The 24144-nt window shown below is 50.4% G+C and overlaps 6 protein-coding genes across 7 annotated transcripts; 4 read left to right on the top strand and 2 right to left on the bottom strand.

The window, feature by feature from the left end:
• Positions 1-11: 11 nt before the first annotated feature.
• On the bottom strand, positions 12-579 carry rad17_4 (RFC checkpoint protein Rad17; the record flags this gene model as incomplete). The annotated part of the gene is made up of 2 exons (XM_007811237.2): positions 12-48; positions 107-579. The coding sequence occupies 2 exons, from the start codon at positions 577-579 to the stop codon at positions 12-14; spliced, it is 510 nt and encodes a 169-aa protein (XP_007809428.2).
• A 203-nt stretch (positions 580-782) lies between these two features.
• On the top strand, positions 783-2548 carry J3458_003207 (uncharacterized protein). The gene is made up of 2 exons (XM_007811238.2): positions 783-1529; positions 1900-2548. Exons 1-2 carry the CDS (start codon positions 936-938, stop codon positions 2491-2493), a joined length of 1188 nt encoding a protein of 395 aa, XP_007809429.1. The 5' UTR covers positions 783-935; the 3' UTR covers positions 2494-2548.
• A 175-nt stretch (positions 2549-2723) lies between these two features.
• J3458_003208 (uncharacterized protein) lies at positions 2724-7456 on the top strand. 2 transcript variants are annotated; one of them, XM_007811239.2, is made up of 3 exons: positions 2724-5616; positions 5676-5767; positions 5819-7456. In XM_007811239.2, exons 1-3 carry the CDS (start codon positions 2896-2898, stop codon positions 6438-6440), a joined length of 3435 nt encoding a protein of 1144 aa, XP_007809430.2. In that variant the 5' UTR covers positions 2724-2895; the 3' UTR covers positions 6441-7456. The 2 variants fall into 2 exon arrangements, with proteins under 2 accessions (XP_007809430.2, XP_065977427.1); XM_066117640.1 differs by having other exon boundaries at positions 5676-7456.
• Positions 7457-8584: 1128 nt separating this feature from the next.
• On the top strand, positions 8585-12059 carry J3458_003209 (uncharacterized protein). The gene is made up of 2 exons (XM_007811240.2): positions 8585-9528; positions 9592-12059. The coding sequence occupies exons 1-2, from the start codon at positions 8930-8932 to the stop codon at positions 10889-10891; spliced, it is 1899 nt and encodes a 632-aa protein (XP_007809431.2). The 5' UTR covers positions 8585-8929; the 3' UTR covers positions 10892-12059.
• A 1985-nt stretch (positions 12060-14044) lies between these two features.
• Positions 14045-18189, bottom strand: J3458_003210 (uncharacterized protein). The gene is made up of 2 exons (XM_007811241.2): positions 16599-18189; positions 14045-16533 (listed from the first exon to the last, which is right to left on the bottom strand). Exons 1-2 carry the CDS (start codon positions 17823-17825, stop codon positions 14383-14385), a joined length of 3378 nt encoding a protein of 1125 aa, XP_007809432.2. The 5' UTR covers positions 17826-18189; the 3' UTR covers positions 14045-14382.
• A 5059-nt stretch (positions 18190-23248) lies between these two features.
• Positions 23249-23989, top strand: J3458_003211 (uncharacterized protein; the record flags this gene model as incomplete). The annotated part of the gene is made up of 1 exon (XM_066117641.1): positions 23249-23989. The coding sequence occupies one exon, from the start codon at positions 23249-23251 to the stop codon at positions 23987-23989; it is 741 nt and encodes a 246-aa protein (XP_065977428.1).
• Positions 23990-24144: the final 155 nt, after the last annotated feature.

A 24144-nucleotide genomic window follows, 5' to 3' on the forward strand; every position in this document is an offset into this window, starting at 1 on the left:
TGCTGTCCATTTCATACGCATATCCCAGCTGAATCAGAGGGTGGCCAACTAATACACGTCAGTGTTCGTGGTTTGGAGAATTTTGGCGCTGTCATGTATAACATACGGCCGCAAATTAGTCCTATGGACTAGCGGCTTTTCGGACGAGAACAGAAAGTGCTCAACCACCTTCTTCCAGTCATAGGCGTATTCCATCGCCAGTTTGTCCTCAAAGAAATCCACGTATGCTCTTTGATATTGTCTGTCTCCTAAAAAGTCGACCCAATCACTGTCGACCAATTCCGCCGGAGACGGCGTCCAAGCCTCCAATTCCTTGGCCTGTTCCTCATAGATATCGTGGAGCTGATTTGGTGAGGCACCGAGTAAATATGCCGAGCCCAGAATATGGGCATTATGATTGTCGAAACGAAGCTGGTTATAGACGACAGAATAGTTGACGTGGTTAGCCTTGAGTAGATGCTTGAGTGACCGCGCCCTGCGATCGGGGTTGGTTTCTATGTGGTGTACTTCCACTGCAGGCAAGTTTATGGCTGCAGGCTTCCGGTCGCCACCAAGCACATATGATAGCATTCCGGACATTTTGGGTGAATTAGCAAGACCGCATGATTTCCTGTCGGTGACTGTTGGATCAAGAAATGGACTCTTTTATGACGCTGAAAGCGTTGAGGTCATGAGTGGGGATCTAGATGTGCTCTCTTATTAACTAGTGGGGAGAAAAGAAAGGGTGGGGGTGGGGGAGACTGGCTCTGACTGATGCGAGTCCGCGTCTTTTGCACCTCAACAGATAGTCACCGCACACACAAAGCTCCAGGCCTCATTACCGCGCTCCGACTGGTGCAGGCCTACCGCCACACTTCTTTGCCAGAGCGAACGTCTAATCAGACGTAGTGATCACTGCCCTTGATGCGGGAGAACGATCCGAGCTAACCGTTCCGATGAAGGAGGATCGGATTTCCATCTATGCAGAGTTGCTCTCGAACATCAGACAAGTCTCCATCGCTGCTTCATTGCCGTCGTCTCCAGGTCCCAGAACTGTAGCTAAAGTTCTCGATGGCGGTCGACGGTTATGCATCGAGCATGATGGCCAGACCGAGGCCTTGGATCTGCCAGGAACGGTGGTTGGCAATACGGCATTGCAAGTTTCCCAGTCGGCTTCTCGCGAACTGACATGGCGATTGCCATTGTCTTCAGAAGGAACGCCGTTGCCACATTTCTCACCCGAAACTCAAGCTGTTCCATGGGTTGCCTTAGACCTTGAACATGGATCTGCCGTATGCTGTCGAAGCTGCAACTCCATTGTCATTCTCAAGGACACTATACAATCCTGGAAAGACTTGCCTAGCGAAAACTGGGCCGAGATGATGGAGTTTTGGCACTGTCACAAACCACACGATCACAGTGAGCATCAACAAGAGACCTTGGCAAATAGAGGATATGGCGCCAACAGTGCTATAACTGCCCAGCCTGGCATTGGCTTTGTTGACATTACCTCATTCATGTTTGATGAAACTAATTGCCAAAACCTACTTGTAAGTTCTGTTGCCTAATGCGACGCTTTGTATTGCTTTACGATTATTCCCTTTTCAATCTATCCGGGGAAATAGAAGGTGGCCAGATCAGCCGTCAAAGGCTACTCAGTGATATGGTCATCGATACAATTCCCCAATATCATTGGATTTTGCCGGCCCCTGTCTGGGGCGACCAGCGTCTTTGAAACCTTCTCACTCGAGAACGGGTTCTGATGACCTGGGTGAACGGCTGCCCTCCTAATTTCTCCCTAGTAATCAGAGTCATGGCTTCTGGGAGATCTTAAAGAGGTACATTGGTGCGCATGTTTTTCGCCACGTTTTTTTGCTCGGTAATGAAAGCCATATGAATTGTATGCTTACATCACGCCAGTTTTCGATGTCCACTCTAGCAAAAGCTGCGAGAAATAGCTCCGACGCTGTAGCAGATGCAGCACCGCCAAAGTTTTTACATATTTTCTGCGGTGAATGCAAAGCAGAAATCGGTCTATTCAACGTGAGAATTGGCTCAGTGACTCTGTTCAAGTGGCAGGTCACATGCAACACGACTGTGCCAACCAGTAGAGTCCCAAGCGGACCTGAATGTCTTGCAGCATCTCTTGTTGCAAATATCTCCAGATCAGGAAGCGCGAAGTCGCTTATATCAGCGCACGCGTCCGAAAAGGGAGAGAATTGGACGACGCCGCTCTATCTCTGGGTTCTGAACCCCAATGTTGTCTACTCATCCTCCTCTATCCAGGGCAAGAAAACAGCGATGAAGGTTCTATATCAGCACATTACCGCAGAAGAAGGTGATAAACTTATGGAATCAGTCGTATCAGATGTACAAGACTTGAATCTTCCGACTGCCACGATTCAATTATCAAGCGAGATTCTAAAATCGAGCAATCGTCTACTGCCGGAAAAGGAGAGGTCCTTTAAAGGGTGGCAGGTCGGACTTTTGGATCGTTGGGACGGAACAAGATAGGAAACAATAGTAACTCATACCACTTCAAGCTGATTAATTAAGTTTTACGTTGCTCAAATGAACAAATCCATTTGTTTTCGTGATTTTCACACATACTGTATTAGTGGCACTGTCTGGACCGCGTCTCATAAGTAGTAATTTACAGTGTGAGTAAATCCGTATAAACAGTATTAGGCAACAGCCGGATCCTCGTGTCAGAATCTTGCCTCTTCACTATGGTCAACTGTCCCATCAATACCAATAGGATTTACTGCGCCTTACGTGAAAACTTCCCTCTCGCTTTTCGGGGAGAATGAAAACGATACACCGAGCGTTTTAATTTCCTAATCCCGATAATCATGACTCTATCTTTGAGAGATACACTACAATAGGATTAATGACAATCCATGAGATGTGGACAAAATGCATCTTCAACGGCATGACTATATCCCTGCCGGATGCCTTGGAGTCTCCTTCGACGATTCCAATATTACAAAAGAGACCTGGGATACCATCAATCTCAAGGTTTGGAGAAGTTTCCGCCACCACTCGTCTCTGGATCAGTTTGACGACAATCAAGTCTGGGCTGACGATGGTCATTTACCAATCAACGTCCAAGAGCGCCTTTTCCAGCTTCAGTCTCTACATTTAGTCTCACTTCTATTTAAGTCACAATGGGTAGATCTCGAGCTTTGTGTACATGAAGATGGATTATATGGCACCGTGCGAGTATATTTGCTACCAGATGATGCATATCGCGGCCTAATTGATCGAACCAGCCTCAGTCTCAAAAAATCACGGCGTCGCCTTCTTCATTTATTAGACTACTCGAGAGACGCATGGGAAGGACAGATAATCGCATGTGTTGATGGCTCATCCGCCCTCAGAGGCGATAACGTCGCAGGCGATGAGAATGAATCGCTGCTGCAGGTGTTTAACAACATTCCCTCGCCTAACCCGGCCACTGACCTAGTTACTGACGAATACGCTCGGGATTCTATGATCGATATCTTGGAGCACACTATACCTGGAGTCACCACAGAATTGTACGCTTACCAACGCAGGTCAGTAGCCGTCATGGTGCAGAAGGAAGCAGAGCCAAGCAAGGTTCTTGACCCACGCTTGATTGCTATCCATGGACATGATGGAACTCCATGGTACACTGATCCGGTGGCTGCCACCATTCTGAGAGAACCACGATATTATGATGGTGTATGTGGCGGCATCTTGGCAGAAGAAATGGGAGCAGGCAAGACCGTTATTTGCTTAGCCCTCATTCTCGCGACTAGGAATCTTCCAACGCGGCCTCCAGAGCTTTATAGAGGAATCAGTTGTCCTAAACGAACCAAAATAGCCTCGCTTGCCGACATGGCAGCGGCCTGTGCTACCCGGCACGCCGTTCCATGGAGATCATATTTTGAAACCTGGAGACGCCAGATTGGTTATGAATTCCATCGATGCGAGGCGGCTCTCAAACGAAACCCAGGGTATTACTTGCGTCCTCCACCAAAACTGCGCCGTACCGGCCGACATCCTGTTCAAGAACTAGCGCCTACGAAAATCTACTTGAGCAATGCAACCATCGTGGTTGTGCCTACCAATCTGCTTTCTCAGTGGAAACACGAAATAGCAAAGCATACTACCACCTCAACTGTTCGCGTTCTTTCAAAGGATGAACCAGTTCCATCCTTGGAAGAGTTACTAGATGTCGATATCGTCTTATTTTCTCAATCACGATTCGAAAGACTCATCAAAGAAAATGGTGGAGTTGGTGGTACTGCGCTCTCTGTAGTCCATTTCAAGCGCTGCATCGTTGATGAAGGCCATAAACTCGGCAATTCGAAAGTATGCCGAAAGAGCAATTTGCTAATTGGTCTCGATGGAATGAACTTTTCGTCGCGATGGATTGTCACTGGAACGCCCTCACATGGTCTCTTTGGTGTAGACAACCGAACTCTGGGGGTTTCCTCAGCGAGAGACCCAACATTACTCCCCATACAAACTCGAGACACATCCGCTGAGATGGAAAAGAAAGATCTTGAGCGACTAGGATCAATTTCCTCGCTGTACCTGAAGGCGAGACCGTGGGCGAATGCTGCGACGGAAAACGAAGATACTCGTGCGGATTGGGGGACATATTTGTTACTCCCGCGGCACAAGAAGAACAGTTATGGCCGGTGGGACTGTTTAAAAGCGACCCTTAACTCCTTAATTATCAGACATCGACTATCTGAAGTCGGCGATCTCTTGCCGCCTGTTGATGAAAAGGTAATTTTGCTTGAAGGCTCATTCCAAGATCGGCTGTCCTTGAACCTCTTCGCTATGATGATCATCTTTAATTCTGTGCAGTCACAACGAACAGACATGGACTACTTCTTTCACCCGCGACAGCGTAGGAGTCTATTGGAAATCGTGCACAATCTGAAACAGTCGAGTTTCTTTGGAGGCTCCTTTTTTTCTTCAGAAGAGATCGCAAAGGCCGTTGAAACGGCGGAGAAATTCCTGAAAAGAAAAAAAGTGCCAATCAGTGACGAAGACAGAGTCCATTTGCGACAAGCTATAAAATTGGGCAAAGTTGCCATCAATGACAAATTAAGAAATCTCAGCAATCGTTATCATGACGTTCCGATTCGAGTCCATGGACCGCTTGGGGATGCAGGCCATTCATGGTCCCTGGATGGTGAAGGGGGCGATACAATATACACATCAGCAAGTATGATTTTGTCTCTGCAAAAATTGCTGACTAAAGCGGCCCATGAAACGGAGTTGCTGAACTCTTTGCTTAATGGAGGTCTTATTCAAGAAGGACTGATCGAGAGAAATAAGATCTTAGCTGTACAAACGTCTGATAAGGTTGCCGATGCTAAAGAGAAGACATCAGCTACCTTGGCGGGAAACACCAAACTTGGAGAGGATACTCCACGTCGCAAGCCTAGACGTCAAGCTGGGGCTGTAGGTCCAACTCAAGCATTTCCTGTGGACAGCCTGCCGCCGGCTTTGCGGCAAACTCATCTAGTATCAACTGTATCCTCCAAGCTTTCGTATCTGATTGACAGCATAGTACGTCATCAAGATGACGACAAAATCATCATTTTCTACGAGAATGAAAATGTTGCTTGGTATCTTGCAAGCGTGCTGGACATGGTACGTGCTTGTAAATGGATTTCACGTGGGAAGAAAGTGTTGTGTCTGACAAATTTCAGCTTCAAATACAACATCTCATTTATGCAAAGACATTGACGACGGAACGCAAAGCACAATACGTTAACACATTTCATCACAATCCCGTATTTCGGTAAGTGCCTGATAGCATTTTCAAGCCGTCATGCTAACTGCGGTTGTGAAGAGTTCTCCTGATGGATCTTTCTCAAGCTGCTTTTGGATTGGACATGCGCGAAGCCTCACGCGTCTACTTTATCAATCCAGTTCTCAACCCTCAAGTTGAGGCACAAGCAATCGGGCGAGTTCGTCGCATAAGCCAGCAAAAGCCTGTATTTGTTGAGACACTCGTTCTGAAGGATAGTATTGACGAAGTGATTTTGGAGCGAAAACAACACATGACGCAAGCTGAGCACCGGCAGATGAAGTCTATCCTTGACGTACGGCCGATATATAACTGGATTAAGAATGCTGCCATTGTGGCCCTGCCGCCCTCTGGTCACCATACTACGACCCATATGGCAGCATTGCAAATGCCACAACCCGTATTTGGTAAAGGATTTGGAACAGAACTGCACCCTGACCATGGTCTTGTCTTGGGAGACACCCCTATCAAAGCAAAAACGAAGACCTCCAGTTCGACACCCCATATTTCGCCAATTACTCCGATAAAACGTACATATGACGCTGGACCGGGACATGAACAGGCCCAGAGTGAAACGGATAAGGTGCTAGACAAGCATGGACCTGTGGCCCATCCGGGTGGTCGCCGAGTTCGATTTGCGACTGCCTCCGATACAGAAAATTGAGGAGCCTACACCTGCGACTTGAGTATTCGGTATTATTGGGGGACTGACGGGAGGCCGTTGGACTCGTCTAATTCATTTTCGGCTCTGTTCTCTCACAAATACTATGACAGTCAGGCAGTTCTGACTAGAATGTCGCGGCCAGCGGAATTTTCCTTGCTGACACATTGGGGCGATGATGCAGAACCATGATCAGATAAGATAATATACGACTTATCAGTACAACTGAGTAATTCACGGCTTGAAGTTTTGTTACGGGCTCCCAGTCTAGTAATATCGTCGGGAGCCCTCGTGGAACCTTTGAGTACGTAGTGGTATTGTCGCCAAGAACTTGGGGCCTGCCAGGCACAAACAACAAATGATATGTCCCTGACGATAAAATTGCAACTGGTTACTACGTACAATGACAGCGGCATATTTTGGAGTGGCGTCTTGGCAAGCCACATTTAGCCCTGCCGGCGGTGCCAACGCAACTGAGGCCCATTAATAGGCGATGACGGGTCAATTCTCGCAAGTCCGCTTTTGCCAGCCGCGACAACACTGTTAGCAGAGTGGCAGGATTTCTGCAGCTGAGGTGCAAGGCACTCAGAATGTCGGGCTTCTCTCAGAAGCATTGGCTGTCGATTCCCTAGATCCCCTGACAGAGGCCGGTGCTGATCCAGAACACAGATGAAATTCGCGGCTGTGGCATTGAAGCCGCAGCCCAAGCCAGAGAAGAGGACAGCAGAGAGTGGGAAACAAGGTCGATGAGAGTGGTAGAATGGAAACTAGGTTTTTCAATAAAGGTTTATTGGATGCCTTGGTCGTCGAATCGTCGCTGCGATATTCCCTCCCTTCGACAGCTACAGAGCTGCCCTGCATGTCGAAGTTGAGCGAAGTGGTCTTGCGCAGCTAGGCAATTCCAGGCTGCATTTGCTGGGGGCCAAGGTGGTCGGTCCATTGAGATAAAATTGAGCATGCATATCAGTGACATGGGCCTCGGGAGGCAAGGCTTGATCAAGCGCAAATCCACGGCCCACCGACGGTGATGATGGAAATGGCCCAGGGACCAGCAGAACCAGCCGAGAGGAGGACTATCTATCACTGCGCTGGCATGTACCGGCAATGCATTCCGCATTTTTTCTTTTTTCTTCTTTATTGGTGATGCGAAACCTGGTGATCATATTCGTTTTTCATCCATGTCATTGACCAGTCACCAAGAAAAAAGTTCACTGTCTTGACCCTGGCCTTGAGCTGGCGTCAAAACTTCGGCTAGCTGGTTGAGGCTTTCCGTCACCCTGGGCGACTTGCGGCTGGCGCGGTGAAGACAGTCAGCAGAATCAAGAATCCATTACGGAGTACGATAGAACCGAGGATGAGAAATGTTCATCGACAAGATCAGCAAAGAGTGTCCTCGGATTCAATTGTCTGAGCACCAGGGAACGTGGCTAGCCCACTGTTGCAACAGAACAAACGGATCAAGGAGGAGAGATGGTGAATGCCAAGACGCCCCCCCTTTCTTGTCCGCGTCCTGTTCGGGTGTTCAACAGGGATCATGTAACTATGTACCCAAAGGGAACAGACGAAGCCGGGAAATGCATGCCGTGGTGGACATGGAGCATCAGCACGGTCGTCAGCCTCAACGTCAGCCCCAACATTTGGCGACTTGGTTCACTTCCTCTCCTGACAAAGTTCGAGACTCGTCGAGATTGATTCTACGTCCAACTCGAGTCTAACCTCTGTTAGCTATGTCTCTCGTTCGAATCCACCTTTTGTCCTTGGCGGCCACTGAACAGTGACGGCAGCAATTTCCTTCTTCTGCCAAAAAGTCTGTTGGTGGGTTTGATTAATACCCACTGTCAAGATCCCCTGGACGGCCGTTTGGGCCCCAGTCATCCAAACTTCGGCCGGGACTAGACCACAGATGCCTGCCATCATTGCAACCCGGCTACGTCAAGTTGCCAAGGGCCTCCTCCAAGTGACTGATGAAGAGAACTCAGGAACGAGAGCCCGACATACACACGCAAGCCACGGCATGCGGAGCCCCCCAGTCGAACTGGTATGCCGAGTCTCAGCACGGGGCCTCAATAAGCCTGCTGCTCTTCATCCGGAACAGGGGTATACTTCATTTTTGTTGGAGGGGTTGACAGTAGTCTGCGAAGGCGTTCAAGCCATTAAGCACGTTTCATACCTGGAATATGGTCTTAATATTATAGCTCATGAATATCTTCTTCGCTTCCTCATTCGATTCCTTTCGATTCCTATCGGGTTTCTCGGAAGACCAGCGCATTGTTCCTTCTTTTTTATTCACGTTCAGCCTGGGATTTTTTTTTTCTCTTTTTTTTTTTGCTCCAGTCCTTTTGTTTCCGATAGGAGTGAAGCAGGCCCTGTTGAGGAAATACGGAAAGTAGACTGGTCGAGAAGCCAGCACGATTCTCAACAGACCAACAACAGCGTTCAAGCCGTCATGTCAAATTGAGAGCAGTCATCAGCGTTTGAATATCTGTCACGAAATGAGCACAACAACTACAATACGACCCGTGCATCCCGCCGCCCTCGACAGGATGCAAGACTTATACTCGATCCCCGAACACAACAACCGTGCCTTCGACACCAGAAACCCTTCATCTATCGCCCGACCTCTGACTGCAGGAGATGCGTCTGCATATCCTATGTATCCCGGGCTTCAAATGCCAAGAATGGATCGAAAATCGTCCATGGAAGCACCTCCAATCCTGAACCGTCCACGAAAGCTGTCGGGCACATCAGAATACTCCCGGGCAGGTGGTCGACTCCAAGGACCTGCAGGCTCAAGGACGACGAGTCCGTCTTGGGGTAGCGGATTCGGCCACGAGCAAGTCGACTCATCCACTTGGAGACTGAGCTACGTGCCGCCACAGACACCCACGTTCCTGAATAAACAAAAGAGCGGAGCTAGGCTTGGGGACTTGTTTGCTTCGTTACCAGGGGAGGTCTTGGACGTTATTCTCGAAATGTTGAAACAGATTCATCTCGAGAACGGGAGTGAAAGCTGTGCTACATGCTGGATGCGAGATGTTTGCAGCATTGCGGTTTGTTCTAGAAAGTGGTCCAAGGCTGCACGCCTGGCGCTGTAAGTTGATGAATCCCCTTGATGGATCCGGCGTTCTTGTAACGGAGGCTAACTATAGTCAAGATACCAAGATATTCAACTAAACGGTCCCGATTCGGCAACCCACAAGAAGAGGTTCAAGATGATACAAGGGTGTCGTATGGCGCTTCTGCGACGCACTTTGAGAGCCAACGCCGAAATTGCGTCAATGGTACGCTCACTCAAGGTTCCTGCGCCTGAAATCATTGCTGGCACGTCAACTGCCAAGGGCTCGACGGCATTTGAGCAGTATGAAGACAATGTGGCGGCATTGGTAATGGCCTGTCCCAACCTTGAGAGGCTGTCGGGGCCAGTATTTACCTATGACCATTCCTTCAAGAGACTGTTTCATGCCTTATCTACGAGAGCAAATTTGAAAGACATGAACTGGCTGATTGAACCATGCGACTTGACAACAAATCAAATGGCCGTGGCCCCCAGCAAAGACTGCACTCTTGGGACCAACAACGAGCTCCAGACTCATCAGCAGATTGCCTTTCTGGAACAACATCGAGGCTGGGCCAAATTAACTAGCCTGTCTGTAGAGTGTTTACCCGACGCAACGCTTGCGCCTCAAACGCTGCTTGCCAGAACCCTCACACTTCTCCCGTCGCTGCAGCATCTACACCTGTGCAACTTGCCACCGAGTGCATTCAACGATGTCAATCTCCTATCTCTCCCCCCGTTACAAAGCTTGACTCTTTCCAGTATCCGCGGCATCTCATCCAATGGCCTTTCATCCTTTGCGACACGATCTACCAGCCAACCTCTTCGACGGCTCGTTCTTCGTCACACACCGCTCACTTCATTGCCCGCTCTCGCGCGCATCTTGTCCAACCTGCAGTCCCTGTCGACTTTTTCACTGGTGCAGTCTTTTCCCCCTTTAATGCCCGAGTCAGACTCATTTACTCTCTGGATGATGCCATACTTGGCGTCGAGGAGCGTCAAGAAGCTGCATTGGGATATTACCAGTCATCCCGAGTGCAGCAATGCCGCGGACAACATTCTCGCGAGGAGCATCGGAGCGGGTGGGTTCCCCTCGTTGAAAACCCTACGAGCGCCCAATGATCCGGACGGCATATTTCAAGAGTTGTGTCGACCGGTGGAAAGAATCGACCTGCCGGGCGACCGACTCCGAACCATGTCTGTCTCGGAATCCGGAAGCGTGCCCAGCTCCCCGATAAAGTTTCTCTCCAAATCACCCACGACGAGCTCGCTGCCATCCATCATGTCCATCAGCCCTCACACCAACCTCGTCGTGGCGCGGCTGGCTGCCCAGGCACGTCTTGATCGAGCGCGCGACTCCTACATTTTTCAAGTCAATGTCACGGGACGAAGAGGGTGACTTGGTCGAGACGTTTGGGCTCGCGGGATACATTGGTACTGTGGGCAGCGAAATCCACTACCATCTCCTTCCGGATGAGGGATCTAGCGACGAAAAGGGAGGTCTTGTCGATGTCCCTGATCTGCGTGACGACTTGGGTGACGGCCCAGCTGTGGGACGGACAGGATGCACGGGAAGCTGGAACTGGCGAGAAGGTGTTGTTGCTGATAAGAGGGAAAAAGAAAGGTGGTGGCACACTGAGAGAGCACGGTGGCGGAAAGTCGAGCTTTGAGGTTAACGACGACTTGTTCTCACGACGGACTAGCATTAATACCACTTTGTTATACCCACACGCACAGCAATCTTATTTTTTTGTACTTGCTACGTGTTTGCCCAAATCAAAAAGACAATGACAATGAACAAGAATGAGAGCCCCCTACAACCTCGGTTCCCAACTTCCCATCATCCCGGCTCAACCACTGCTGAATTTCCTGCTGGCGTTGTGTTTCCTCAAGCTCCCCCGCATCCATGTACCACCTCTAGATGTGTCTAGGTAGGCAGCTACTGGGTGCGTTGTTGTCTGGACTTGATCTCTCGGTCAAGGAACGTTGCCGGATCGCAGCAGGGGACGCAGTCGCGCGTCTCGAACTCGCTTTTAAGCTTGACTGCATGCGAATACTGCTTCAGTAACAGATCCTTGAGCGCCGCGTTGAAGTCCTCTGGTACGGGGTGTTTTTCTTGCAACTCTTTGAGTTGTCTGCGAAACTTTCTGTCCTTGGACATCTTGTGACATGTCGTCATGGGTTTTTCTCTGACATTCTGGATATTGCAGCGTCGGCAGGTGCAGCACACTTGACTGTATTCGCACATCTTGGACAGCCGTCTGTTGCAAAAGGCCAGTTGTTGAATGCGGTATCGGGGTGGGAGACTTTCAAGGGTCAAGCTTGGATGGGTTTGAAAGAAGATGCCGTGTGCAGAGAATGGTGTCGCTCGGCTTGAATCCGGAGTCGTAGGGGTCTCCCGGCCCTTTTTGTACCTTTTTTAGAGTCATATTCACTGGCCCTGCCTGCTCTTCTGGTTTGCTTCTGCACATCTTGTTCTCGTTGCGGTTGTGCTCTTGTTCGTGCTTGGTTGCGCGTCGACTCGGCCAGACTGCCTCTGAACTCTTTGAGCCCGTTGTGTTCCCGGCCACCGTCCTTGTTTACCTTTGTAAGCTAATAATCAAGGGGAGCAAGTTCAAATCCTCTTCGCGCTAGATCACGACGTGTCGCATCTGACGCTTCAGGTTTGTCAGGAGTAGCTCCGCGATCACAGAGTCCGCCCTTCTTGCGAAATAACTCGCTCCGCACGTCGAAGTTTCTGTTCCTGGGTATTCCTGATATCCGCTGCGTAATGTAATAGATTTGTGGCCTAGCTGTAAGGAGGCGGTTCAAGTTTCCCTACCTATAGCTGGCCACCGTTCTGCTCATCTAAACTGCGTCTGAAGACGCATGTATTCATTCACCGTCAGACACACAGACTCACTGATTCGGCTTGAGCAACAAAATCAAACGACCTTTTATGTTTCTATTGACAAATACTCTTGATCTGACAAACTTGATTCACCGGGCATCCGTTGCGCGTAAAAGACGATGCCTTAAAATCTCCAAATATTTAACACTCTTTCCCTTGGTTTCCTCAGCGCTTATCAGCAAATCCTGTTCATTCCTGCTGCGAGAACATGTTCCCGCTGATATCGCTTCTCATTCAAACATCTCAGGCAGGGGAACTGAGGCGGCCTTATTTCTTCCCTTCTCATGTTACTCGTGTCCATGTTCTTTGTCGTCTGGCTCCCCCTTTCCGGATATGCAAACGGGGCAGTCCGCTGTGATAGGAGAGTTCTCATCATTCGAAGGAGGCACGGGCGGCCTTATTTCTTCCCTTCTCATGTTACTCGTGTCCATGTTCTTTGTCGTCTGGCTCCCCCTTTCCGGATATGCAAACGGGGCAGTCCGCTGTGATAGGAGAGTTCTTATCATTCGAAGGAGGCACGGGCACAATCCTAAGCTCGTGTGCCCTTCCAGCTAACACTAGAGCCCTGCCTCGGTCGCAATATTCAACGTCGTGGTATTTGATGAATAGCACCCCGCAAGAGCAATTGGCGTATGACAAGTCTTGATGGACACATGTTGATCAGATTGTACTTATTCTGGCTTCTGTGCGGTCGTTGTGTTGGACGTAGAAATGTTGACCAGGTGCTGGTTGATTTTTGCGATTTTGACTCATGGCGAAGCGGGAGAATACGAAGCCTTTTATAAAAAAAAACCAAGGACACTATGACGAGTTCAGCCAACATCATGGTCAGCATGAACACCAAGGTGTTTTTGGTGTTCATTTATAGTTTGCCACATGTCCAGGGACTGGTATAAGTTGTCCAGTAGAGCACGCACCAGTTTCGGATCTGCGCGTCTTTAACAAGGACCACGCGAATGTAACCCTGAGTAAGTTCATAGTTTGAGGAGATGTCAAAAATGCACCGATTCACACAAAGTCCCCGCGGCCCGCCTCGACTAAGAACTCACCCTCCACACATTAATAGCCAAGCCATTCATTGAAAAGGAGTGCCAATATTTCAATCGTGCCCTCTGCAACATTTACATCCTGGGGCATGAACTCACACTCCTCTACCGGCGACCGCTGTTTAAAGGCCACAATTTGTTTTTGCAGCCTCCACGAAACAACAGTAGCCCCGGGCCTGATGTGGTCTGCCACGGCAGAGGGTTTTGTAAAATATGCAAGGGTGAAGCCATAGACCTTGGACACGAAACACATCAAAGTGCGAGGTCACCCATATTCATGGTACTGGGTCTATGTATAGTGTGACGTTTCGTGACAGGACGTCCATCTAATGGCCTCCGCATGGTATGAATCGTGGCATATGCTGATGATGGGGTGACAAGAGCTTGGAGACTTCTCATCTTTGGCTATGCACCCACGATAACTGCTTCTTGTACGCGGGCGGCCTCGTTTTGTCGAGAATGGCGGCAGGCCTTCGACGAGGACAATGCTACTTACGCACCATGCATTTGGGTTACTCGTTGAGAATGAACGGGGTGGCAGGCTGGGTGGATATTGATCCTCTTGATGCGCTCCGACCACACGAAACTAGTTGCTAACGCGGTCTTTTGTTAGATACGATTGCTATATTCGACTTGCACGGGTGGACATGACGAGAAAGTTCCCTTGCGACAGTTTCAGAGAAATGGGCTGGCGAGCCCAGCAATACTCTATTTCGCCTTTGTTATGGCCGCGTGGTCTATCTGTTGCTTGATGAATATGGACTCTTCCAATCCAATAATATATTACTTGTTGAACTCCGTCGCCAGATGCAAAATTATATCATACCAGATTAAAAAGAAGATATTTCGGAAGGTTCGAAGCCGATCATTTATAGAATCGCCTACTTTATGCCCCGAAAATGCAATAGACTACGCATGTCTGGTTTTTTGAAGTGAAAAAAAAAATAATGCTGATTAAAAGAAAAGACCCTTTTTCTTTGCGGCAGGTTTCTTCGTAGTCTCGCCGAGAATATCGTCGAATGTAGCCCCCGCCGTAGCTGCCGGCTTAGTTTGAGACACAGGGCTTGCCACTCGAGTAGTCATGCCAGCAAGATTGCCTACCGAAGCACTTCGAAGGCCGAGATGGCTACTTGGTGGACGAGGACCAATGGAACTGCTGCGGTTGTGACTCCCAAAGACATTCGGTGGAGGTTCTATGGGTACTGGCTCAAGGCCCATTGCGATACTCGATCGAGAATACTGCCGACTTCGATGAGCTGGAGATAGATTCCGGGAACGCGATGCAGGTCGCGGGCCACCAGGCGGCGGTGACGGAGTGCTTGGGCCACCAAAAACCGGCGGACTATTCATCGCAGGTTCTCCGGGAAACATGGGCTGCGGTGGCTGCAGGGGAGACATTGGAGGCTCCTCTGGCGGAACAGCATCAACTCCATCAAGACCCTCCCACTGTTTTGCGGCAAGCCAGCAGTGACTACGATGGTATGTGGCTTCAACACTGAACATGACGGCGTCTGCAGAAAGCTCCACGATACCGCCGCCGCCAGTGACCTCATACCACATTTTGCGCACTTGTCCATCCTCAATCCAAGGCAGGTTGCCCATAGGAGGCTCACAAAGGAAGTACTCGACGCCTTCAGTGTGTTTTACTCCCGGAGCGTCTACGACAAGCATGGGCAGAGACTGAAGCACAACGTAGAGGAACAACCAGTACCCAATGCGCTGGTCCACCAAGTCTTGCGTAACTTTGCCTCTGCCCTCTCGAATCTCAAAGTCCTTGAAATGGTCAAGGAACGGCAGCTTAATACGGTTCGCGTCGTAATTGTAAGCTTTGTTCAAGATGAGAATCAGTTCGTGCTCTTTAATCTTCTTTTCCATTCTGTTCTGGTCCTTTGGTGACATGCTGTCAAATGTCTCGTGGATTGCTTTCATTGAAGGGAGTTGCGGGAGATCAAACGGAATCGGTGGCAAAACTGGGGGTTTGGAGCGATCGAACTCGGAGAGGATGTTTCGGAGAGCAGATATTGTCATTTTACTTGGTTCGTCAGAAATAGCTGGAGTCTCGTCCATGACCCGAGACGTCAGGCTATTCCGATCAACCAATAAATCGTACAAGGCGCACATGTCGGAATACAATACCTTGAGGACAAGCCTGTTTAGTCCACTTTCGGCGAAGGGGTTCTTCTTGTTGCTAGCCTTGGGTGGCCAATTCCCAAACGTTGACTTGTAGTGATGGAGCAGGAATTGCCGCATCCGACTGAATGAGTTTCGCCATATCTTGAATCGCACCTGCCTGAGCTCAGGAATAGAGGTTGAATTGGCGATGCCTGCGAAAAGTGACGGAAATTCAAACTGCTCTAGGTGTTCGTTCACATTATGTTGTCTGTTGACGAGATCCAAGTGCGCTCGTTCCAATCTCTGACGAGTGAGCGGGGACACTTGCTCAAACAATGGCAATCGCAAGTCAATGATTGCAGAGTATTTGCCAGCAGCATGAGCAAAAGCCTCGTTATACAACTCAACACATCGCATGCGCTCACCCAAAATGAGCGACTCTATCGTCTTCTCGCGACTGTGGCGACAATCCGAAATGCCCAGTTGCTCCAGGTAGAAGCCAAAGCTAAGTTCCACAGCTTCACCAAATGTGCTACCATCGGGGCTGGAGAAGCCAAACTCTTGCAGCAGACCTGCGAGCTCGACAAAGGCGTGGAAAGTGGTGGGATGAGACTTGGTTGCAACCAATGGTTGTCCCGTGAGGAAGGCAAAGAGATTCCTGATGGCAATCAATCGACCTAGCTCTGCTGGCGCTCCTCCGCCGGGTGCAGCAGGAATATAGAGGCGCAGCGCATTTGACTCTTCTGCCACAGATGGCCCAATTGATGGTGATGAGATACGGTTGGCATCGTCAACACTGAGGTTATCGCGACCCCCAAAGCTCGACGCCCTGTCTCCGGGTGATTCGGCATTTTGTTCAGTATAAATGAGCTCATTGAAGACATAAGACGTGCCAACGACAAACTCTGGTACTTTGAAAGAGGGTCCAAAGCCGCTCCCTCGGGGGTACAGGTATACGTATACATTTCCATTCTCGTTCCATAACTCTGGAACCTACAAAACAGGTCAGAAATGAGCCAAAAAAAAAAGGGAGGTTTCGAAGAATGCTTCGTTTTTACCTTTTCGCCGTTTCTTAAAAATGAAGGGTTGTATTCCGCGTGGGTGTCATCCGACATGATCCAGGCTTCAGGTTTGACGGCATTGGTGACTTCTGAGTTGGAACGAGATCGCGCTCCACCTGGCAGCCAGCTTCGGCGCAATTTGGCCCTCGTCGGACTTTGGCTACCATCATGAGAAGATGCAGACCGAGAATTTGGCGCTAGTGATCCGGACCCGGACGGGGCCAACGACGTCTGGCCAGAGATGCTTCTGCGGCCCCTAGACTCGGGATTAGGGGACGTTTGCCGTGGGTAGATGTTGCCGTGTTGTGGTTCGGATAATTTGGGCTGAAACAACGAGTTTCTCCTTGGTCGGGATTTAGTATTATTATCCTTTTGCAACTTGGCCTGTTTCTGGGACTCGTCTTCATTGTCGGCAGCGCCACTGACTTTCCATGCGTCCGGTTGTGTGGCAGGTTCTTGCTGTGTCAACGAGGCATGATGGGAGTCTGGAGAGGGCGGGATCGGAGCAAGAATTTCCGGTGTCTGGTGCGTGGAAAAGGAGATTGCAAACTCAGGGACTTCTGGCGGTTCAGACTCAGGTATAGGCGGGACGGTTCGTATTTGGGCTCGTACTTGGGCTCGAGGCGATTCTTGTGGGTGAACAGCCGCCGCGCCGTTCCCCGATGCTTCCACGCTGCTGCTGGTTTTACTTCTCGAACCACTGCCCTCATCCTCGGCCTCCAATGCAACGTATGGCGGCGGCGGGGGTGTTTGAGGTGGTGGTATCATGTTGAGTGCCACGGGCTTCCGGTTAATGGACACTGGTTGCGTGTCTGCAGTGTCAGGTGTGAATAGAGGAAAGAGTGACGATACACGAAGGCCCCAGGAAGGTGATTTTCGGAAATGAGGATTCGGAAGAGGCTGCGCGGGCGATGGGTCTTGTTGCTCTTGCTGCCCTTGCTGGCCTTGTTGCTCTCGTTGCTCCTTGGTCAAGTTGGTGGCGGCGGGCGCCGGGGTTGTGGCCGTCGCTGACTTGGATTCTTCTTTCAGGTCCCTGGCCGGCAATGGTCTGCCCATGGGTAGGTGCGCAGTTCCTTTGTGCCAAAGCGTCCTCCGCTTGGATTTTTCGGGGTCGGGGGATGGCTTAGAGCTGGAGTTGCAGTCGGCGTTGGACGTGGATCGGAATGAAGGAAAGGAGAGCGAGGAAGGAAGCATGGATGCTCTAAAAGACTTACTGGTGGTCATACTGAGCAACACATGACCATCCGGCCCGCGGGTAAGTCTGACATACAGCAGGCTAAAAGGAAGAGCAATCAGGGTGCTGCCAAACAGACAAGGAAAGCCGACGGGATGAGAAGACTATAATAACGGAAGACGAGTTCAGGCGGGCAACCCCCCTCCAGAGTACGGCGTACGGAGTACAGAGCAGTTGGAGGGGAAACGTGGATCTGTTGATGAGCAACGCACCAGGGACTGGGATTGTGATTTTTTCGGACGGGGAACTTGAGGTCACAGATACACAGCGATTTGCCCTGCAACGAATCAGCTCAGCCCAACATGGTTTGTGCCCATTAGTTGGGGGGCACATGGAGGCGGAGGCAAAAGTAAAAAGTACTTGTACACACCTTGGATACGGCGGTGGTGAATGTGGGCTGAATGTTGTCTGGTCCGTCCTATTACTCGGCAGGCGGAACACGGCAGGCAGCATGGGGCCTATGAAGGCACGAGTGACGCAAACTGCCACGCAGTCGCGAGGTGCTAAGCCGTTATTTTACGAGACACCCGCGGATATTGGAACACGACGCAATAGAGGATTTCGGAACGACGGATGATGGCCCACGGCGTGGCGGTACCTACGGTAGGTAGGTGCGTGGGTGAGTACCTGGGTACCCAAGCAAAGCAAGGTAATTGAGGATCGAGAGGGCCTGGTGAGAGGTCTTGGCAGTGGGGGCTTGAATGACGTTTGGCCGGTTGGCAACAAAAGGGGCCGCCAGGCAGGGATAGAGAGGGAGACAGAGTCGATCGAGAGTGTCTCATCCCCAACGGCTAGTCGGATTGTATTGTACAGACTGCCGACCATCGACTAGTCTGCTGTGGACAAAGTGTCCATACCACAGATGCGCGCCATGTCGATGGCTTTAAGGATAATCACGGCAGGTTCAAAGTTTTTGTACGGCTTGGCAGTGTGTGGGTAGTTATACGCACGAGACTTGGATACCATCCGTTGCCAAAGCCTTGAGACCCGACCTGTGCCGGCCAGCTCGCTGTAGGTGGACAACGCATGTATTTGAGGATGCAGATTTCAGGTGTACAAGCCCTGTACATGCCCTGCGCTGCAAGCACTCCTGTCGCCCTTGTTGCTTCCTGCTTCTTCTCCTTGGACCAGCGCACATCCCTGCTCGGTCATGTGGATCATCATATTTTCGGTCATTGGACCTGCAGCCTTGGACGGGTCAATCGCCTGCAGGGTTTCATCTCAGTCATCTTTGTGCATGCGGATGGATGCGGCGTTCTAATAATAATGGCCTAGCAACGTGCTGTGTGGCCACGAGCACGTTGAGCTAGCAGTTGGGGGCTTGAGGAAGAGGCCACCACTGGACAGGTAACTTTAGAAACTGGTCTGGAACCTCGCATGCACCCATCTACCCACGGAGTACCTGGCACGCGGGTTGCAAAAAAGGCCGCACACCCCCCACCCACAACCACACACACAGCTGTGCGGCCTTTTTTGCAACCCGCGTGCCTGGGTGCCTCGCTCCTACGAGTAGGGACCTACCCTAGGTGGATGCGGGTGCGTTAGCTAGCGTCTCGGCAGGTGAGGGAAGGCGCTCCTGCAAGCTCATGTCTGGTACTTTCCAGTTGTGCAGTGACAAAACAACCAGGACCTGAGAGGTTGTTTTGTACTTGTGTTGCAGCTTCTTTTCTTCCCTTTCCTTTTTTGTCCCGCCATTATCCAGGCAATGTCTTGCTGTGCTGTCGCTTTACGGCAATGATAGCCGCGGGTGCTGTCAGGGGGCCAGTTGAATACGACAAAGCCGCGTCACTTACCAAGACGAGAGGTCACAACTCTCATCACTTGCCGCACACGCACGGCATGATACGGAGCAGATTGGCAATTTGGCTTTAGCCCTGCAACTGGGCCACCTCTGGTCACCGCGGCGTCGACTATCCGACTCGAGATAGATTGCGGCACTTGTTTAGCAACTGATTCATGGACACTCAATGGACTCGGGCGGCCAGTCTGTAGTCATTGTACAGAACATGTACACCCGACAGCCAAAGTGGAAAACATGCCATGCATCTGGAGCCAGTTGTGCCAGTCAGCGACTGGCAACTTACTTTCAGCCTCACTCTGCCATTCAACCAGACTGCTAGTATCGTTGGTTAAATTGTTGGGAGCAAACGGAACCTAACATCGAGGAATGTCTAAGCTAACGTAGATGAAAGTCTTGCCGCCAAAGGGCACTGCGAACACCACCCAAACGAGTAAAAACACCAAATGAATCACCAGACTAACAGGATCAAAAGATACAGTATGCAACTTGTCGCATCTGCCCGCCTGGATGCCCACGTCATATCACCATAGCCCGACCATTTTCCGACTTGCCACAAAGAGGGGATCGGCCTCAGCCATCAAACGTGGCCTGCCCCACCACCTTTGTTGTCTTGAGACTCGGGAATGCACTCCTTCACATGATGCAGCATAAGAGTTGAGCCACTATGGTTAATGGCCGCTCCCTACGGCGATGTGACGAATTATCCCTAGCGGAACTAGCGACTTCCTCACATCCAAGGCTCTGAGATGGTCTTGTCTGTTGATTTCACTGTTACATTAACCCACAATATGTATATCCGCAGGGCCTCGATGGATGAGAGGTACTGGGATCCGCCAGCAACGGAGGCTGAGCTCTGGTCGCGTTATTCATCTTAGCTGCCTGTCAATCTTGCACAATACGCAAGTCTGCATGTATGTATTAACGAACACGGACTACTTCAAGCGTCTGTCCCTGCCAGGCGCTAAGCCACCTTTTTGAGGTACTTGCTTGCGTGCTTGCGTCTGCACATTGGCAAACTCCAGCGTTCCTAACAATCCCCGAACCATGAACCAAGAGAATTGCGCCGGCTCTTCCGATGTTTCGGCCATTGAATTTCTTGCAAGAGCACACTGTTCCGCTCGTAGCAACGGTTGTATTATTGCCCTTTTCTTGTTTACACGAAGCCGCTAAACACATGTGTCTTTCGTGCCGTTGTGCATGCATGGTCGTAAGAAGTCTATTGTTGGAATACAGGTCCTCGCTCTTGGCTTTTCACCGACTTACATGTTATAGTCAAAAAGGAATGGCCCAGACCCACGAATTACCAGAGGGCTGGTCTGTCAACCACTCTTTTCTATTCCGCCATGATAATCTGATGTCGGGCTCGTCACCAGGTGTGCTTTGTTCCGAACAATGCAGACGTAAAAAAACGAAACAAACCTCCTCGTACGCTGTTTCACCCACGTGTTATTGTTTCTTTGCGTGGAAAGTTTAAGCACATGGATGTTTTGGACAAGCTTCCAGAACCCCGCGAACAAGGCAACACACATATCAGTCCGTTCACGTGACATCAACTTGCCTAATTTGGCCAAAGTGTTAAGACGCTGATGCACAATCTTCCTTGGGGAGGGTGGACAAAAAGGAGCATCCTGGAATAAACATCTGGCTCATCGAGATTCGTTCTGCCGAGAATTAGGACCAGAGCCGCAGCTGGAGCAGTACCGATGTTAGATAGAAAGCCAGTGCGTTAATCCCTGGTAATCCTTGATGACCCGTGGTATGGGCTACCTTGCCTATTTCTCAGTTTGTAGACGTGGCAGCTGGATAAGTCATCTTGTCCTGGATTTGAGAAGACAGGGCTGTTCCAACTTCTTCCGAGTCCACCTACCTAGGTACCCTAGGCAGTGCAGAAATGCTGCATGTGCTCATGACTACTCGGTACGGTGAGACTCTATATCTCCAAGCAGCACGGATCCCTCAAATCCAAATCCAGGCCCATCCTAACACTGCTACCCGAAATTTAGTCAAGGCGTGTTATGCACAACCACGGAGCTTTCTCATCGGCAACAAATTTCACCGCCCTTCCACGAGGCCTTTGCTCCCCCTCGAAAATGTAACCACCCCATGCTCGCCTCCTTCCAATGCGGGCTCCCACCTTGGAGATCGTGTTACCGACTGCTCGGTTGCGTCAGATCTTCCCTGTGCAACATCAATCAGCCCAAATACCAGTATAAGTGACACACACAAAAACATAAAATAAAATAAAAGCCCGCCTCCGTCATCGGCCACACACTCCCCAGTCTCATTTCCCCTTAGATCCCAGCCAGCCAGTGTATTTAGTCAAACGACAACCAGAAAAATTGTCCGCTCCATAAATGAAGTCTCCCCATGCCCGTTCCACTACCCGGTACCATGCGCAAATCCTAAACCGGTATTCAGCCTCGCAAAAAACGTGAGTGTCAAGAATCCTGAGCAGAGGGGGCCTCTTGCGATCCCTTGTTCCAACGGCGTTTTTTGGGATTTTCTCTCGACTCTGCCCGTTTTGCAAAAGCCGCACTTTTTGGTCAACGGTGCTATGTTCCCCTGCCGTTTTCTCAGCCCACTTGACTTGGGCGTCCCCTGTTTAAACACGATGGCACAGGGTTTCGGGTTCGGTTTGTTGATTCCGGGGTCTTGGATAGGCTCTTTTTTTTTCTCGGCCCGGGCATTATATGTTGGTGTACTCCGTCTGCTCCGCCTTTGTGATGTTTTCTCTAGAAATAAATTGTTTTCGTTTTCCTCTCTCTCTTTCTCTTTTGTACACCACTTTTGTTCATTCGTGGCCAGGCGGGGGTTGAGAGCCTCGGACTGTTCAGTTTGAGAGAGTGCTTGTTCAAAGAGCCAGACGCGCGTCTTGCTCTGCTTCGCTGTCCATTCAAGTAAAGTTCGACCTTTGATCAGACTGTGTCCTGTCCCCAAAATCGGCTTGTCCTCTTGAGCGGTGTTTGAGCCATTCTGGAATATGCACTCTCAGCCACGGCACTGCATATTCGCACACTTCGTTAGCTTGACATCCTCTGAACATCTACGCTTGACCCATCATCCTCTTGTTCCTCATATCTCCCCACACAGCTTGATCCAGAAATCCAATATTCCACACGCATCTCCTCCGAAAACGGTTCCAAACAAAAACTCCCCATTACCCTGCCATAATGGCCTCCTCAAAGCCTTGTACGTTCCCAAAACTCCCATGGAGTGCTCTTCGGGGTGTCACCTGACTGCTCCGGGGAACACCGAATAGGACAGGTCTAAGCGCGATTGTCAAAATCGGTGAAGATCATGGTTGTCATTGGTTGATTATGGTGGGTCGAACCGTCGAATTGACCAATCAAGGCCCCGTTTTTCACCGAAAATGCGCAACTGGTGATGGTGTAAGTCGACGGTCCACGACAGAGCCTCCTTGAACGCCAAATTATAATCTCTCTTGTGTCAGGCAGAGTTTTTGAACCGACAAATCTCACACAGAATACCTGGGATCAATTGGGCATCTTCACCTTATTGCCATCTGATAGGAACCCCCCCTTCGTGTTCAATTCATCCTAGAGCTAGCCAAAGGTCCCACTGCATCTCGTGACTTACACGGGGATATCAAACATGGATGCAAGCAGAAGCAGGGCGCATTCCCAAGTTGGGAAAGAAACCCCCCGTCTTTCATCCCCGGTTGTGGAAGAGGTGCCTTTCGATGAGATATTTGACTGGGCTCTTTACTGCGAGTCCACCGAGGAGCTAGAACCCTCCCGCCTCCCCGGCCATCAGACCCCGGGGAACTTGTCCAAGCTCATAACCCAATTCACTCCCACATCTCTTGATTTTGATATTGATAACTTTGCCATCGATGACCTTCGAACAGAGTTTTACAGAATGAAAGCTCCGTTCAGGTCTGACGATGACGCGGCTACCACTTCTGACTACTCCGGACACTCCCCCCCAGAACTGATCCAAGGAGGAGGAAGCACCTCTCCCTCGGACCACTCCGGATCTGTCTTTCTCGACCATGCCGAAGAGCGTCCCCACCCCTCTGATGTTACCCTTCGAGAAGTCCAAGCCCAGGACGATGAGTGGACTTATCCCCAGACTGACCTGGCTAAGGCTGCTCGTCGTGGATATCCTTCCCATATCCTCGTTCGAGGAGACTATGCTGGCCTCCAGACAAGCAAATCCGCTGGAACAAAGCGCCGCCGCTCCAGCAAAGATGTCGAGAAAAGGCCCAGGCAGCTCGTTGACCCTGTACAAACGGCAGACGTCCGGAAGAGTGGGGCGTGTGTGCCATGTCGAGTAACCAAGACCAGGGTGAGACACTATCACCCAACTCCACAGGCGGAATCTCTTGACTGACCACTTTGTCTTTTAGTGCCATGACAGCGGTGTTTGTCCTACATGCAGAAAGGCGTTCCCAAAGCATTCTCATCTGGTGTGCACTCGCATGACTCCTGCAATGGCTTGGCCAGTGATGGCCAAGGTGCCAGGTGTGTAGCTCTTCCCTTCTTGGA

This window comes from Metarhizium acridum (assembly GCF_019434415.1).
Source record: "Metarhizium acridum strain ARSEF 324 chromosome Unknown scaffold_13, whole genome shotgun sequence".
In the NCBI taxonomy this organism is placed as follows: domain Eukaryota; kingdom Fungi; phylum Ascomycota; class Sordariomycetes; order Hypocreales; family Clavicipitaceae; genus Metarhizium; species Metarhizium acridum.